The sequence below is a fragment of the Penicillium robsamsonii genome, assembly GCF_028829455.1.
Source record: "Penicillium robsamsonii strain IBT 29466 chromosome Unknown utg000002l_segment0_segment0, whole genome shotgun sequence".
NCBI classification, from domain to species: Eukaryota; Fungi; Ascomycota; class Eurotiomycetes; order Eurotiales; family Aspergillaceae; genus Penicillium; species Penicillium robsamsonii.
Genome location: NW_026643220.1, coordinates 2,418,892 through 2,435,609, shown reverse-complemented (window position 1 = coordinate 2,435,609; position 16,718 = coordinate 2,418,892). Strand labels below are relative to the sequence as shown.

The 16,718-nt window shown below is 46.8% G+C and overlaps 9 protein-coding genes across 9 annotated transcripts; 3 read left to right on the top strand and 6 right to left on the bottom strand.

Annotated features, from left to right (window-relative positions):
- Positions 1-711: 711 nt before the first annotated feature.
- On the bottom strand, positions 712-1,621 carry N7447_004167 (uncharacterized protein; the record flags this gene model as incomplete). Its single annotated transcript, XM_057228442.1, has 4 exons — positions 712-933; positions 1,014-1,091; positions 1,413-1,522; positions 1,558-1,621. 4 exons carry the CDS (start codon positions 1,619-1,621, stop codon positions 712-714), a joined length of 474 nt encoding a protein of 157 aa, XP_057087783.1.
- Positions 1,622-1,628: 7 nt separating this feature from the next.
- On the bottom strand, positions 1,629-2,273 carry N7447_004166 (uncharacterized protein; the record flags this gene model as incomplete). The annotated part of the gene is given in 4 exon segments (XM_057228441.1): positions 1,629-1,743; positions 1,755-1,875; positions 1,981-2,134; positions 2,220-2,273. 4 exon segments carry the CDS (start codon positions 2,271-2,273, stop codon positions 1,629-1,631), a joined length of 444 nt encoding a protein of 147 aa, XP_057087782.1.
- A 63-nt stretch (positions 2,274-2,336) lies between these two features.
- N7447_004165 (uncharacterized protein) lies at positions 2,337-2,815 on the bottom strand (the record flags this gene model as incomplete). Its single annotated transcript, XM_057228440.1, is given in 3 exon segments — positions 2,337-2,623; positions 2,637-2,671; positions 2,733-2,815. 3 exon segments carry the CDS (start codon positions 2,813-2,815, stop codon positions 2,337-2,339), a joined length of 405 nt encoding a protein of 134 aa, XP_057087781.1.
- Positions 2,816-3,446: 631 nt separating this feature from the next.
- N7447_004164 (zinc-binding alcohol dehydrogenase family protein) lies at positions 3,447-4,517 on the top strand (the record flags this gene model as incomplete). The annotated part of the gene is made up of 1 exon (XM_057228439.1): positions 3,447-4,517. The coding sequence occupies one exon, from the start codon at positions 3,447-3,449 to the stop codon at positions 4,515-4,517; it is 1,071 nt and encodes a 356-aa protein (XP_057087780.1).
- An 882-nt stretch (positions 4,518-5,399) lies between these two features.
- On the top strand, positions 5,400-7,826 carry optD (uncharacterized protein; the record flags this gene model as incomplete). Its single annotated transcript, XM_057228438.1, has 3 exons — positions 5,400-5,566; positions 5,622-7,468; positions 7,531-7,826. 3 exons carry the CDS (start codon positions 5,400-5,402, stop codon positions 7,824-7,826), a joined length of 2,310 nt encoding a protein of 769 aa, XP_057087779.1.
- Positions 7,827-8,478: 652 nt separating this feature from the next.
- N7447_004162 (putative MFS sugar transporter) lies at positions 8,479-9,994 on the bottom strand (the record flags this gene model as incomplete). Its single annotated transcript, XM_057228437.1, has 2 exons — positions 8,479-9,066; positions 9,140-9,994. 2 exons carry the CDS (start codon positions 9,992-9,994, stop codon positions 8,479-8,481), a joined length of 1,443 nt encoding a protein of 480 aa, XP_057087778.1.
- Positions 9,995-13,017: 3,023 nt separating this feature from the next.
- N7447_004161 (uncharacterized protein) lies at positions 13,018-13,617 on the top strand (the record flags this gene model as incomplete). The annotated part of the gene is made up of 1 exon (XM_057228436.1): positions 13,018-13,617. The coding sequence occupies one exon, from the start codon at positions 13,018-13,020 to the stop codon at positions 13,615-13,617; it is 600 nt and encodes a 199-aa protein (XP_057087777.1).
- A 517-nt stretch (positions 13,618-14,134) lies between these two features.
- N7447_004160 (uncharacterized protein) lies at positions 14,135-15,007 on the bottom strand (the record flags this gene model as incomplete). The annotated part of the gene is made up of 2 exons (XM_057228435.1): positions 14,135-14,514; positions 14,605-15,007. The coding sequence occupies 2 exons, from the start codon at positions 15,005-15,007 to the stop codon at positions 14,135-14,137; spliced, it is 783 nt and encodes a 260-aa protein (XP_057087776.1).
- A 660-nt stretch (positions 15,008-15,667) lies between these two features.
- Positions 15,668-16,231, bottom strand: N7447_004159 (uncharacterized protein; the record flags this gene model as incomplete). Its single annotated transcript, XM_057228434.1, has 3 exons — positions 15,668-15,909; positions 15,976-16,024; positions 16,061-16,231. 3 exons carry the CDS (start codon positions 16,229-16,231, stop codon positions 15,668-15,670), a joined length of 462 nt encoding a protein of 153 aa, XP_057087775.1.
- Between the last annotated feature and the right edge of the window lie 487 nt (positions 16,232-16,718).

The window sequence follows — 16,718 nt, the reverse complement described above, 5'->3', positions numbered from 1 at the left end:
GGCCATCGACAGGGTGGTGATGACGAAGATTGGCCAGTCTCTATTGCGGGCTGCGGCAACGGGAGCCATAATACCATTGCAGAAGTTGTAGTTTGTGAAAAGCAACGTTGCGGACACCTCCTCTGGTCTAGCCAACTGAAAATAAGGTTCTAATCGAAGAACATCACTGATACAAAATTGCCAGAGTCGCCGCCACAACGCCCAGGGACACAGGTATGTAGATATAGGCCCCTGAGATGACTTTCGGTATCCCATTAGCGGCCTTGTAATGAGTCAGACCATTATTGTGTTCTGAGAGTTGACGAAGAACCTCGAGTACTATGCCGAAAATAAGGAGAAATCCCGCTAACGAGCAGAGGAATGCTGGTCGTAACGCCCAAGGCACCCAGCCTCCATTTACTACATGGTTGTTCCCCGGCCGCTGACATTCGGTCTCACTCATCGTTCATATCTGCTTACCAGAGAAGTGATTGTGACCATAGGCAGACATTGCTGCTACTCCAATCAGCATACATGCCGGGGAGCAATTCGGAGACCTCTACATAGTGGGGATCACTACCCTGGCAGATCCTGTGATGTTCATTTTTCAGGTATAGCCGAACTCGGCCCAAGAAGAGGACATGTAAATCCGCCCACATTTGTTTTCTTTTCCCAATGATACTCAACCCATACATTGTTTGGCGAACTCGAGATGTGAATTGTAACAAGATATTACGCATCTTCCTCATGATCATCGAAACGAAAATGGTAAACTCCCGCAGTTTTCTCCATCTTAGTGCTTGAATGTTCCATCAAACCATCCTTGATGCTCTGGATGACTGCCCTGCACCGTTCAAGCTCACGCTCATCTGAGACCCAGCCAAGGGCATTAGTTTTTCTGTTCTTGGCTTTGGTCCTCCGAGTAATTCTACGTCTCTTCTTCAGAAAGGTGAACTAGACACTCAACAGATCTCGCCTATGTGCCTTCATCCAGCGACATTAGCCAATTATTGAGGACCTGCAACACGACATACTTCAACGAGACGAAGTCTCCTTCCCAGGGATCCTGTGCATGATAAAAATAGCTTCACTCGAAGCATAGAGTTTTGGTCCTAATGGCGTCAAAATGATCCGGCTTTCTCGCAGTGCGAGGACTAGACTATAAATATGCTTATATTCACCTAGCTATTTCATTCTTTATACACTGGTTTTCGCATTCCACTTTTACCCTCTATGGTCATGCTGACACGTAATTTTCGAAGAGTGCTTTCTGCATCCAATATTCAACTTCCATTGGGTGAAATGGTAGTTGCATCTACGCTGGACGACACATCCGACAAAACAATTGCCACAAATCACCACGGCCTCCACCACTCTCATTATTATTATTATGAGAAAACGGATAGGACCAAGCAAAAGAAAAAAACAAAAACATATGATAAGAGTGGGATTTGAACCCACGCCTCTTGCGAGACACGGAGACAGTTGTATACCATCGGGATCAGGTTAACCTGAACCGTGCGCCTTAGACCAACTCGGCCATCTTACCAATTGATGGACAAGAACTTCATAATCAACGGACCATGATAAAGGTGAACAATCCGTTTCCGCATCGTCTCCTGAACAGTTTCTTGTTCTTCATGGCCGAGTTAATCAAAACATTCTGGTAACTTGACCTCTGGCTTCGGTAATTTCTCAGACAATGGATCACCCCAATTTTGAAAATGATCGGGGATTCCAGCGCACAGACAGGAGGCAGAATAACTGCATGTTACTAGTCAATGATCCCTATCACGTCGTTAGAGGTATCTACCAAAACAATCTTAGGTGAAAAGTCCTGATGGCGAATAGTAGGGCGAGACATGCAGTGGTCGGATGGGACGTCGAGGCAAGGCGCTAACTTTAAATAATTAGTAAGAAGATGTTGGTATAAAATAGGTAAGAGGTTTTAGAAATGGTCTAGTTCTCGTAGATATCTTTCGACCTATAGGCGTGGTTTACTAAATCCTTCACGGAACTCTAGCTCGCGCTCAGCCGGTGCTTTAAAGCATGCAGAAAAGGTATTCTCTGGCTCGAAGTCAATATTTCTAAAGAAACAAGCCCGCCTATATGGAGACCTACATGGCCCGCGGTCAACCTCTAGAGAGGCCCGTTCCTAATACCACTATTCATGTTATGCAGTTAGGCTAACGATAATGTCGTCTGAACTAGGATAACGTGTTATGGCCTATCAAGATCACGGCGTTAATAAAGTCTTCCATGAACCGTCTCTCCGCATCAACAATCTGTCTCATTATGTTGACACGAGCTTATATATCCATGGAGAACCACTATTCGCTTAAGAGTGTTCCTTTAAGTCATTTAAGAAGGACATGTTCGGTTCTAACGGCGTTTATTTGATCTGGGGAATACACAAGGACTTTAGGGACTAGGACCCCATGAGCATGCAGAAGTGCGAGTGTTGTAGCTTCACTAGCCACTGCATAATATTTTAGAACAGTCGTCTTGTAAGGAAGCCTTGTAATAACTGCATATCCATCATTCGAGGTGGCTTGCAAGACACGGTTAAAGCCCCCCTCGGCAGGTTTCGTGATCGAAGCCACGCCATTAAGGCGGCGGTCGACAGAACGGCACGCCGCTCTTACTAGAGCATCCACGTCGAATTAGATACGGCGTTCGGCGCGGTGGAGCTCTTCGTTCTAGTTTCAGTTTATTGTATATGGCGCGTTCAGCAGCTAGCCGCGACGACTCACAAAAAGCGCCCTTTAGTGTACTCGAACAGACCAGGATTACCCCTCAACAAGGACAGACTGAAAGATCTCGAAAGGTGACACATTGTCGAGCAGATGATTGTCGGCGTTAAGGTTACTGCCACGCTGCTTTTATTATTTTGCACCAGGGTACGTTACTTGTTGAACCAAGGGGCAGCAGGATGCCGCAGCCAGGCAGGCGGTTGGGGACCGCAGAACAGCGGGCAACTGGGCGCGGTTTTCAGCCCCCTGCTTACCGTCAGCATACGCACTTACAAAATTGGTTAGCGTATAGTGTGCCCGTGTTCCTTCTCTTAAATCTAACCAACTTATCAATTTATCTATAGAAATAGAATACAGACACAGTATTAAGCTTATGCCCGGGTATAGTATTATAATTTTCTGCTAGGCAAAGTCCCGGTTGTTGTGATTGTCTCTGAAAACCCTCGGATATATAGGGCAACTATAATGCAGTACAACGCGCTAGCGACTGAAGTGTATGAATGAAATAGCCCTTATCTCTACATGAATAGATGGGATCTACGGGTAGATCGGATGCCCATCACATGGTTTGTAATCACTAGCAAAAGAGATGCCTGTTTTCTTCTAGAATGGCTGGTTATAAATGCCATTTCGAAGTTGTGGGTTGGTAGTGTTTAAACATATTGAGTCATAGCCTCTGTGATTCGTAACAGTCCTTCCTTAACGCTCTTCCAAATGGCAACTCAAAAAGCCGTCATAGTTACCTCTTTCGAGCATGAGGGGTTAGTGACTGATCGTGCTATTCCCGCCCTGCGAGATGATTATATACTCGTCAAGGTTGAGGCTGTCGCCCTGAACCCGACCGACTGGAAACATGTCAAATTCCTGTCTCCTCCTGGCAGTCTCGTTGGCTGCGACTACGCCGGTATCGTCCAGAAAATTGGAAAGAATGTCAAAAAGCTCTTCAAGGAAGGTGACCGTGTATGCGGTTTCGTGCATGGCGGCAATGCTTTGCAGCCCGACGACGGTGCTTTTGCGGAGTATATCGTCGCTAAGGGTGATATCCAAATGCATATCCCTGACAACCTCAGCTTCCAAGAGGCTGCTACCCTTGGCGTTGGCATTACAACCGTCGGTCAAGCCCTGTATCAGAGCCTGAAGCTCGCTTTGCCTGCCACACTCGAGAGTCCTCAGACCGCCAACCCGCTTGAGCCTGCTGAGACTCTCCTGATTTACGGCGGCTCCACTGCGACTGGCGCACTTGCTATCCAATTCGCTAAGTTGTCCGGTTATACCGTGCTTACCACCTGCTCCCCGCATAATTTCGAGCAGGTCAAAAGTCTCGGTGCTGATAAAGTGTTTGATTACAATGCACCTGACGCTGCCGCCGAGATTCGTGCTTACACTCACAATAAGCTCAAGCTTGCTTTCGACACAATTTCGATCGATGCTAGTGCCAGGCTCTGTGATGCCGCTCTTTCCACAGAGGGTGGTGACTATACTGCTCTCCTCGCGGTCGGCATTGACCGTGTTAACATCAACGACCGCTGGACACTTGCGTACAGTGCAATCGGCGAAGAGTATATGTACCGCGGTACACCCTTGCCATCTAAACCCGAGGACAAGGAGTTTGCCGTGATGTTTTGGTCTATTGCAGAGAGATTGTTGGCTGATGGAAAAGTCAAGGTGCATACCCCCAAGGTCAACCCTGGGGGATTGAATGGAGTGATTGACGGTCTACAACTCCTCAGGGATAACAAAGTCAGCGGAGAGAAGCTCGTCTATAACTTGTCTGGATCCTCTTAATATATACCATATACGAGGAATGATGCCAATTTCTGTTTTCAAGTATTGCAATGTATGTTCGATAATGCGCTTAACCCGAATTACATGGCTGAACTATATCAAATGTCGTGAATCTATGTTATTTTTCCAAGTCCGGAGTGCGATAATATAGCCGCCAAATGCCTGATTTACAATTGATGCCTTGGTGGGTGCCTTATCATATCCTTGTCCCTTGCCATCGGAAAATAAAAATTTGAATTAGGAAGGTACAACCTTGGAGTGACAGTCTTGATAAGCAAAGTACCCCGGGCGCCCAGGTGCCCAGCCCAGGTGCCCAGCCCAGGTGCCCAGCCCAGGTGGACAAGGTGATTCGGTTGGGTAGCCTATCACGATGCAATAGGTAAAATGAAGCTTTTTTACTTTACAAATTCTATCATATAGATGTTTACTATGGCGATTAAAAGCCTTTCGCATGCATATAATACTGTTAATAAAGATAACACTTTGTGAAATAAATATAGATAGCCGCGTACCCCTCGGCCATTCTTATCTTTCGCCCGATTGGAGCAAAAGCACTCGTGTCTTTCTATTCTGTAGGATAACGAGAGTTGATAATCCAACTGAATTTGGAGTGTTCTCAATGAACTTGTATACAAGCAATGATTTGGCCATTCATGCCTCTAAGAGTAGAAGGACTCAACACACATACCAACCGTCGATCCTATCTTCCATGTATGCATAAGGCTGAATCCACTAAAAAATCAAGCACCGTCGGAGTGCGTTATCTCTGTTTTCCCACCCAATCAAATCCCGGAATACTCTCCGTACAAAAGGGCTCCTCGTGCATGTCTACGGTATCCTTTTCTTCACCAAATGCGCTGAGACTGCGCAAAGATTTATACCATGTCTTCCAAGGAGTTGAATATCGACACAATCAAACCCGCGCTCATTGGAGCTGATGAAGAGGTAGTGGAAGGCCGCTTGGACAAGATCGAGCTAGAAAAAGATGAAGAGATCACAAATGAAGAATTCAGCTATGAATCGCACCGCTCTCCATTCCCTGAAGGCGCGTACCTGGCTCATTGCGGACATAGGTATTGATGGACTAATAGTTACTATAGTTAGGGCTGTCGTCCCCGAGACGGACGACCCTGATATGCCGGTTAATACGCTGCGGATGTGGCTCCTAGGCATTGTTTTCACTATGCTGGGATCCGGTATCAACCAGTTCTTTTCGCTGCGTTATCCATCGGTTCATATTGTGGCCCTAGTAGCAGAGCTACTTGCCTATCCGATCGGAGTATTCCTGGCGAAGACCCTTCCTCTCACGTCCATCCGACTCGGGCCTTTGGGTACATTCGTTGTTAACCCGGACAGGTCGTTTAATATCAAAGAGCACGCCCTTATCGTTATTATGAGTAATGTGTCTTTTGGATATGCTTCGGCGGACGCGACAAACATCATCCAAGCCGCCAGCAAAAACTTCTACGATTTCAATCTCAAACCCGGCTTCTACGTGATCATTGTTCTCGTTGCCCAACTTCTTGGATTTGGTGTCGCAGGTCTCGCAGCTCCATGGCTCGTCGAACCGGCTCGTATCATCTGGCCAGGTGTGTTATCCAACTGTGCCATGCTAGAAACATTGCATTCGCGAGCGAACTCTGTCGCGAATGGATGGCGCGTAACCCGTCTCCGATTCTTCATGTATGTTATGACCGGTGCCTTTGTCTGGTACTTTTTCCCCGGTCTTATATTCACCGCGCTATCCTATTTCACTTGGGTCTGCTGGATAGCGCCAAAGAATGTCATCGTCAACCATCTCTTCGGCATGCAGACAGGTCTCGGTCTGAGTCCAATTACCTTCGACTGGAGCCAGATCGCCTATAACACCAACCCGCTCCTATCACCATCATGGGCTGCATTGAATGTCTTCGCCGGCTTCGCGTTCTTCTACTGGATTGTCACACCCGCCCTCTACTACACCAATACCTGGTTCACGGCTTATCTTCCACTCATGACAGCCGACGTGTACGACAACACAGGCGCCATCTATGATACGACTCGAGTCATTTCTGCGGATAATACTCTAGACCAGGCGGCTTACCGAAAGTACTCGCCTCCATACCTAAGTGCGACTTTTGCATTTGTATACGGACTTTCATTTGCCGCCATAACTTCAGTGCTCTCGCATATTGCTATTTGGCATGGCCGCGACCTGTGGGCTGCTCTGAAGGGCCGTAATAAGCTCGATATTCACGCTCGGCTCATCCGTGCCTCGTACCGCCGCACACCCTGGTACTGGTACGCTGGCATTATCGTGGTTATCATGGCAATGGCCATTGCGCTAGTCGAAGCCAACCACACTAAGCTTCCAGTCTATGGAGTCGTTCTAGCCTTGGTCATCCCAGTTGTATATATGGTGCCCTGCGGTATTGTGCAAGGCATTACAAACGTGGATGCGAATCAGCTGAATGTCCTGTCTGAGTTCATTGGTGGATATATGTTCGAAGGAAAACCCCTCGCCAACATGATCTTCAAGATCATTTCCACAGATGTCGTGGGACAGGGTGTTTACTTCGCTATGGATATGAAACTGGCTCACTATCTGAAAGTGCCGCCACGGATCTGCTTCGTGGCGCAGTTCGTAGCCACTATCCTAGGCGCACTCACCCAGGCGGGTGTGACACTTTGGATGCTTGGTAATATTTCGGGGATCTGCGAGTCTGACCAGGCGGATGGGTTTACTTGTCCAAATGGCCGGACAGTCTATTCTTCGTCTGTAATTTGGGGTCTTGTTGGGCCTCGTCGCCTCTACTCTGTGGGCGCAATCTATTCCCCTCTGCTGCATTTCTTCTGGATCGGTGCTATCGCTCCCGTTGTGACTTTCCTGCTCTACCGTTATACTAGACGCCAGTTTTGGAAGTATATCAACTGGCCACTGATATTTGTCGGAACTTACAACGTTCCACCTGGTATGTCCCACAACTTGCTAGTGTCTTTCCTTTTTTTCAATCGCTGACGTGAAATTCTTTAGCCACTGGAATCAACTATTCCAGCTGGGCGCTGGTCAACTTTGCCTTCAATTACTTCATTAAGCGGAAGTTCTTTGCTTGGTGGACCAAGTACAATTATATCCTGGCAGCTGCACTTGATACGGGCCTTGCCATTAGTGGCATTGTTATTTTCTTTTGCATCTCGTATCCTGGTGCCACTTTCCCTGACTGGTGGGGAAATAACGTGTACCTGAATACTGCCGATGCCCAGGGTGTAGCATACAAGGCGATGCCAGATGTTGGGTATTTCGGGCCTGCTAATGGGACCTGGAGTTGAGGCAGGCGACCACACTATGGCAGTCTCCAACCACCAATGCGCCATAATATATTCCCCCTAGCTAATCCCACATATTCTAAGTATTAAGTTACTATACGAATGAAATAGAGAGGCCTACTACTATCACAATCTAACATAGGGAAACCAAGCATAGAGAATTCACCTTAGATATTGAACTTTCGTAGAAATAAGAGTAGTCGCCCGCTTATACGACCTATATAGTCTTTTTAGTGCTCTTTTCTTTGGATGGTTTATTTACCTCTCGGCTTTCTAGGTAGATGGTAGAAAAAAAGAAGATTATAGCCACCTCGTTAATTTTGACCACGTTAGACCTATTATTATTCAGGATAAGCGGATTAGATACTGTTAAATTATCTAACCGATCTTATAGAGGTGTTGTCTGAACTAAACCGGGTACATATTGCTACATAACTGGGCCGAATTTATGCAATCCTCCTCACCATTTACCCTTAACACCTCTTTAATACCCCCAATGGTCCGATCCAATAACATAAGGTGATTGCAGCAATGATCCAGAATTCCAAGTGCGTAAATCCATTATCATCTCAGGTGTCTAAAACATCTATCAAAACGATTCCTAACTCTGTGGCCGTCTATATCTTGTCCCGAAATTTGATCGTAACTCATGTAGTCAAGCTTGGCTCATACCTCGGCGAAACCTGTTCTTTGAACCCGGTGACCTGCCCTTAAAGGCCTCGTCAATCTCCCCAAATGTCCGACCTTGTGTTTCATGCATGAAGATGACACCAACAACGACCGTAATAACACAACATCCGCCGAACAAAAAGTACGCACCGAAGCTGCTCTTTGCAAGGAGCACAGGTGTCGTCAAAGCCACCAAGAAGTTGCAGACCCAGTTACTTGAATGAGCCAATGTAGTAGCTGATGCTCGTGTTCGCTGGGGTTGAATCTCCGCGGCATAGACTTTGACAGAGATACCCCAGGTGACAGAGTAAAGAGCAGAAAAAAGGTAGATGCAGACAATGACAACCCAGCGGCCGGCGCCAGAAGCCTTATGGACGGCGTTTCCAGCGTAAAGACTGCCCATCAAAAACATCAACACTCCCATTACAAGCCCCCCATAGATAATACTGGCTCGGCGGCCCCATTTATCAGCGTAGATCAACCCCGGGATAGTGACAGCGAAAATCACAAGCGCTGACACTCCAGAGGCCAGAAAACTTGCTTCCGATGAGGCAAGGCCGGCCTTTTGAAATAACTGTGGGGCATACTATCGAGTTCAAGTTAGGAATGTAAGTTGTAGCGAGTCATGAGTAGGGGCTTATGCGTACATAAAGGACTCCATCAATACCACTCATTTGCTGCATACCCATCAAAAATACCGCAAGGATAGTCCGACCCAAGACATCTTTGGAGAAGATAGCAAGAAGCTTATCCATGGTACCATCTTTGACCACCTCGTCAGGGTCAACTTCTTGTGCCCTCACTTGCAATACAACCTTTTCACGCTCTGCGCGACTGACACCCAATTTATCCCACGCCTCTTCAGCCTTATCATAGCGACCATGAAGACCTAGCCACTGAGGCGACTCGGGTAAATAAAGAAGTGACAGTCCACACAGGATCATAGAGAATGCGGCAAGTAGGATGAACGGCATGCGCCATGATAGCGACGAGCGGAGGCCCGAAGTTCCGTAACTGATAAAGTACCCCATGACCAAACCTAGGGTAGTGGCGAGTTGCGGACCAGTTGTCAGGGCGCCTCTAGTGCTAGTTGGTGAGATTTCACAGATCAAGACGACAAGGTTTCCAAGGAAAAGTCCTTCTCCAAGGCCTTCCACAATGCGGCCAACGATGAACATGGACAGAGCGACGGCTCCGCCTTCTATTGCGGCTCCCACACCGAAGATAAAAACCCCGATGCAGATCCCCTTCGGGCGACCAAGCCGATCGGCAACATAACCAGCGAAGAAGGATGAGAGTGCTGCTGGAATTAAGATGCATGAGACGATTAGGCCGTGGATCGTGGAGTTTTGACTACCGAATGAGACCTTGAAGTCCTTCATGTCGGTGACCGGGCCGATAATACCCGTGTCCATTCCGAAGAGGATTCCACTTGCTGAGCATAGAATGCATGCTAGGACATATTTCGGCGGATTTTTGAACTGGAAGGAAGTCAACCCCATAACTTCGGCTTTTTGGGACTTGGTCGACCGGTTTAGGAAGATATTGCCTAAGGACTCAGGTTGTTGAAAGTGTGAAGAAAGTACTTGTAAAAATATGACGAGAAAACTCTTACCCCTCTAGAGATTTTGTTTCCTAATGCCCAGACCCACGTAGGGCAGGTATTATTACTGTCTACAAATATCACTACATCATATGCAAGTATCCTTCCATGCACCTAATTATACTCAACTTGAATCATGTCTCACTAGTTCTATCTAACATGACTAGATCTTGGACTTGTAAAAAGATTTACTCTAGAAACTAAGAGTCATGTTTTACCACATACACATAACAGTTTGTGTCAGAAGACTGGACTTCGGAGAAGGGTCCTCCGGCAGATTACCGTCTAGGCTCTTCACGGCCCGAATCGACTTGTGAGAGGAAGCGCTGAAGAATTTGTGGGTCGTCTCCCCATTGTGTATTATGGGGTTCATCTGGCGGTTTCCCCCTCGTTTCTGAATTTTTTTTATGGGGGCTTCCGGGGTTTGGCCGGTCATTTTTATGGGGCTTAACTTGGTTGATAATGTCGGGTCTGAAAGCCCTAAACCAGATGCCAAGCCGGGCCGAATTTGGTCACCATATCCATGCAATTATGAACATCTGGCACATGAAGCTAATAAAGATACTAGACTTGAGTAATTTCTTACATTTCCACGTCATCCGAGGAAAGCAAAGATAGTTTGCTTACCGACAGCAGATCGGCAATGCTCGTACTGCCACCTGGAGCTAGCATATATATATCCGTCGAGACCATGCTTCAGTTCTCTAATTTTCTTCCGACGATCACTCATATCCAAGGTATTACCGACTGCTGCATGGAATTCCTCGAGGATCGAAAAAGAAACGCGACTAATCAAGAACGAGAAGTCAAGGAAAGTTTCTACAGTATGACGCTAGACATAGGACATGCCTTGGCATATACGACGGGTGTGTTCAATTTGAAATCGGCGTATCCCTATGTTCTTGACCTATGTATGGCACTTGGTGGCTTCAGTACGACGGCCAAAAGAGAGCTCCCTAGACTGTTATAGACGCTATTACGCTTCCTCCCCAAACCGGTGGCTATGAAGTCATAGCCAATAACATTTGTCGACATGTTATATATGCTGATATCACGATGTACTCGAAAGAAATGATTCCAGATGGTCATATTCCAGCCGGTCATCCCGACCCCGAAAAATGAAAAATTTGAAACATCCCGCCCATACGTTGAAGAAAAGTACGACAGAGTGATTTGCGGAGGCGCGGTGGCAAAAGCTCATCCGGTAGAGCGGTACCGTAGCGATTGCGAAGGATCGCGTTTGACGGTTTCGCAATTGGTCTTCGCAATGAATCGGCTTAAACCCGGAGGTTCAATAGTTCTGCTTCTTCACTATGTCGAGTCCTGGGATACGGTTTGCATACTCCACACCCTCAATAAGTTTTCCGACATTCAACTCTACAAACACCCCAAGTGCTATAGTATCAAATCTTCGTTCTACCTTGTTGCCAAAAACAGTGACTTACGTCACGAAAATGCCAAACTATCGCTGTCTTATTGGAAGGACCTTTGGAGATATCTCACGTTCAAGGAGTTCGAGGACCTCCCGTCGCCACCACTGAGCATCGGTAGGTCTAAGGATGATTTTGTTCGGGGTGTACTGAATGAATTTGGCCCCCGGTTTCTCAAGCTTGCATACCCTGCATGGAAAAACAGGCTAGGGCACTCCGTCGATCATCATTTATACAGTCAACACCAGGGAGGCCTTAACAAGGCAGCCCGTTCCATGACAGATTTGTGCACTAGTTTCAGCGATAGCGAGATCATTCTGGGTGGTGGTATCCAAGAATATGGGAAATTGAAGAAGAGAGGAAAAAGTACTCATTTTTTCTTCACTTCAGCCACAGTAATTCATAGGGATAATGGGAGCTTGACAGCGGTATTAGTATTTGGCATAGTTTGCTCGAACGAGATGCACATAATCATGCTTCACAATCGGAATATTAGAAAGGGCTCATCTCAGTAACAGTGGGCTTCTTTAGAGATAGAATCCAGCGAAAAATTCAAGCCAGCGAAGCGGTGGGTCTCAATCCATTCTATAGTTACAGGAGGTGTCATAACTGTTAATTTGGAATTTCACTATTAAGCCCCAGACAAACCCTCCAGCAGCTAAATTTACATTGATGTTTGTCAAATAATTTACCGTGCTAGTCTTTGCAGTGGGGCTCGAAAACAAAAAAGCTCTGCTTGGGGCGGAAGCTGATTTCACCACCGCCTGTAGCCTCAAGAACGAAATGAAACCCTCCAAACTTGAGACGCAGGTATTTGACTAACATTCATTTTCATCACACTTGATGGTCAAGGAGTTAAAGTCCATCGCAGCAAGGCGGGGGAAGTATCTATGCAAATTCTTCCATACCAAGGAGTCCCCGAATTGTTCAATTGCACCACATTGGCCGAGTATGGAATGATATGCGCGTGTTCTACAGAGCCGAACAAAGACTTTGGGGGGACGAGTTTAGAATCTTCGCCCCAACATTGCGATACAACGCAACGATTTTCATCACGTGCTAAGCAATGAATTCGTAAGGTGTTGCTGAGTCTCCCCATTTAGTGAAACATTTAACAAAGGCGTTCAAAAATATGTCGTAGAAAGGAAGCGATGGTACATTTTAGATCAGCGTCCCAATATATTCCCAATTGGGCAAGCAATAGCTAGTCATTCTTTTCCCACGGTATTGGGTAAGTCTGGCCGTCCAGCATTACTATGTTAGAACTCACATTTGTTCATTGCTTTATCGTCGTGGGTCTTTGTTGTCTGCACGGCGAGATCAATGACACCTCCTTTCATAGAAGTGAACAATAGCCTTTGTCTCAATATTTGTTCTTTACGCAGAACAGAATAAATGCCGACTCGCATAGCATAAATACTGTCCATGCTCTCTTTTCGAGTACTCAGCAAACATTTGAATGAACCTCAATATCGACTTCACCATCATCCAAATGCTTCACTCGGCCATTTACCGGATTTTGCGAATTTTCTTGGTCACTCTTGACTTCTGGTTCAACACCAATCAGTCCTCCTTCCCCCCCAGCCAAGCCCAAAGGCGCGGTAAGCCCTCGCAATCCATTCCCCTCGAGAATCCGACGCCCTCGACTAGTGCTCAACAACCCGAAATGTCATCTTCAGACATAACCAATCTGGAAAGCTGGGAGGAAATCTACAAAGAGGAGTGCCTTAGTTTCATGGCCGGTCTAGAGACACAAGCTCAGATCCTGAGAGATGACCCAGAAGGTCAAGGAGTAGATCGTATCAAGGCCGTCCGCAAAGAGCTAATCTCACTTTCCCATCAGGCAGAGCGAATCAAGGAGGCTGCATTTGAAATGCTCGACGAGACCCCGGACAGTGTCTATGTCCGCAACGCAACCCACGAGTGCCTCTCCTCCCGATTTGGAGATCCGCAGCTAGAACAGGTATGTATTAGCATGGAATACAGCTTGGATCGACTAGCATTTGAGCTTAGGTCGGACCCGTCAATGGATCTGTTGGTTGCCGGACATGTTGAGCAAATGACGGACGATATTGAGATGGACTTTCTTTAGATAGTGCTAATGGATTTATTCATTTGTTTGTGACCTTTAATAAATCTTCGAAATTGTAATATTATTGGCGTGGTATAGTGTATTTGTGACTGAGTCCGAATGCCCATATAGCCACCGTCGAAAAAAAGGCTAAGACCAAATTATCCATAAAAAGAAGAAAAAACACAATGAAACGCAACAGGTAATGAAAATACACATGTACAGTCAATGCGGCCGGACCCTTGGCCAAATAGAAAAAGTACCATTATTGACAAGCATATTTTCACAATATATGCACTGGTAACGGTTCGCAGTCGAATGATTATCCCGAGTTTCTCTCGCTTGCCTTGAACGCAAATTCGGTAACTCCATTGCTGCCAGCGCAATGGCCTCCATCCAAGATTCCTAGCCAAATTATTCAGGGTGAAGGATCGGCATTCCACATTGTGATCAAATTTTATCAGGCTCTATCTCGCTGGAACAGGCTTTGATCGTTGAGGGCGAGGGAGGTCTCGCTGGAGTGTATATGCCAGGGTGATCATGATGCCAATTCAGCAGGAGGGAGCTTCTGCTTCTGTGATCCAGGTAGCTCTGAAATGCCTTGACCACTCAGTTCTGTGACTCGAGTACTGTCACTCAGTTCTGTGACCCGAGTACTGTCACTCAGCTCTGATACAGGGACTGGGGGACGCTGGGCAGATTGGCTATCTTGAGCTTGCCTCCTTCGGCGACGCAATAAACACCAGGCTAGTGCGATCAAGATGGCGACGCCAGCTACACCGCCAACCACACCACCCGCGATTGCCCCGGTGTTGGAGTGAGAAGTATCGGTATTTGCGTTGTTCGTGGGGGTGGGAGTGGCGGTGGCTGGCCTTGGCGTCGACGAGGAGAGTGTTGTAGATGTAGCTGTAGGGGTATCTATGACACTGTTTGTTAGATTGTGAAAAAATGATCGATACCCTATGTCCAGTGGCTGGATCTTTGACAAGCATCGGGGCCAATACTTACTTGAGCTTGTAGAGGTAGGTAGAATAAATTGGTTAGTTACCTTAAGTAACGTGGCTTCCGGACTGATTTCGCGCATTTCTTCTGGTGTTGCGCAGCCCGCAAACATGTTCTTGCCACTAGAATAACCCTGAGTATTATTTGCGCAGCAGAAATAGCCCTTACTGCCTGTAATATAGTAGAGATCCGCTGTAGTGTCTGCACAGCGCGCTTTATCACTTAACTCGGGCTCGCAATCCCTCCTAGTTGGGCAACATACCCCTGAGGTATCGTTAGGGCATTTGGTTTCTCCCGGACAACATCTTTGAAATGAGTCCCAGGTATGACCGCAATACATCTCGCCGATCTCGCATGACCCGTTTCGGCGTAGGGAGTAGCCCTTGAGATATTCGTCGTCTGTGGCCATTTTGACCGAATATTGATACTGCAAGACCCGAGAGAAGTGAATGGGAAATAGGGGAATAAGTCGTCGATCGGGGGCGGGGAACAGGACCTCTTAATTGACTGGCAATTTCGGAAGGATCAATGCGTAAATCAACCCGGTGCTGTGGGGGCCGCACTAGCGGCTCAGTTAGAGCAAGAAAAACTGTGATTAGGCAAAATACCAAGTAGAAAGTTTCTCAAACATGTACGGACCATTTACCCACACGTAGAAACAATATTTTCGAGCCGATAGAATTGCCAACTTGTGGTCATAATACTGGACCCTGAACGCCAAGAATCACTAGTTTCAACGTGGCGTAGCGCGTGGCATCAGGGGCTGGGAAGCACAGTGCGGGTATAATTAGCACTGTATCTCTAGGCGCTTTAGGATCTTCATATCCTGGCCAAATTGATTCGACTCATTGCTTTCCGCATAGGCTATCGGAAGGCGGTCGAATTAAATTTGGGATAGCTGAATGACCGCTAATTGGCTCGCAATCACCCGGTCATTAGGGGTGAGGAGAGTCTCGCCGAACTATACATGCCAGACCCATTATGACGCCAATTCAACAGGCTGGAGCTTCTGCTTCTGTGTTCTGGTAGCTCTGAAATACTTTGACCGCTCAGTGCTGTGACCCGCGTGCTATCTATCACTCAGCTCCGATACAGGGACCGGTGCTCGTTGGATACATTGGTCATCTTCGGAGTTCTTCTTCTTTCGGCGACGTGATAAGTACCAAGCCAGCGCAATCAGGATAGCGGCGCCAGCTATACCACTACCCACACCACCCGCAATTGCCTCAGTGTTGGAGTGAGAAGTATCGGTATTCGCGTTGTTCGTGACTGCCGCTGACGTCGACGAGACTGTTGTAGCCGTAGCAGTATCTGTAACACGGTGCGTTAGAATGTGAGAAGATGAGAATCAGGGTAAAAGCTTACTTTAGCTTGTACAGGATAGAGTGTGTTGATCAAGTACAGGAAGAGACTCCACGCCAGAAGGCTGTTTTTATCTGCTGTCTTTATCTTCTGCTGATACGCAACCCTCTTCATTGTCGCTGCCTTCACGAAACCCCCGAGTATCATTCGCACAGCAGAACTGACGCAGAGTGTATTCAATAAAGTAAAGATACGCTGTAGGGTCTGCACAGAAACCCAACAAGTACGACAGCCAGAAAAGATCGGACTTTGAGACCGTTAGAAGGTACATCGCAGGACACCAATCTTCGAATCTCCGTATCACTTGTTCCGTTCAAGCTGCTCTCTGTCTCTTCTTTGCGCTGGCAATATCGTATCCATCAGCTAGATCCTTAGGTTTCAATCAACAGAAATACTATCAGGTATGCCGACTTCCATTACATTTCTTTTTCCAAAGCCCTATTCCTAATATGAGAAATATTTCCCAGGGCTTATAAAGTGCTTTCACTGTAAATGAATCGCCCAAAGACATGGTCCGTAGCCGATAGAAAGAAGGGTACCTGTGTATCAAGTAAAGCGAATTTTTCACGCCATTGTGCTATAAAATTGTACCTAATCTCCAATCTTGAATCGATCATTTCCACTAATCTCAAAGTCATCATCCAATTCATAAAACAACAATCATTAATGAGCGTATACAGTTCGTGTTGTCATGCAAACTAAGCACTTCCTTCAACCAAGGCGGATTTTTGTATCATATTCCCAAATCCAAGACGAGA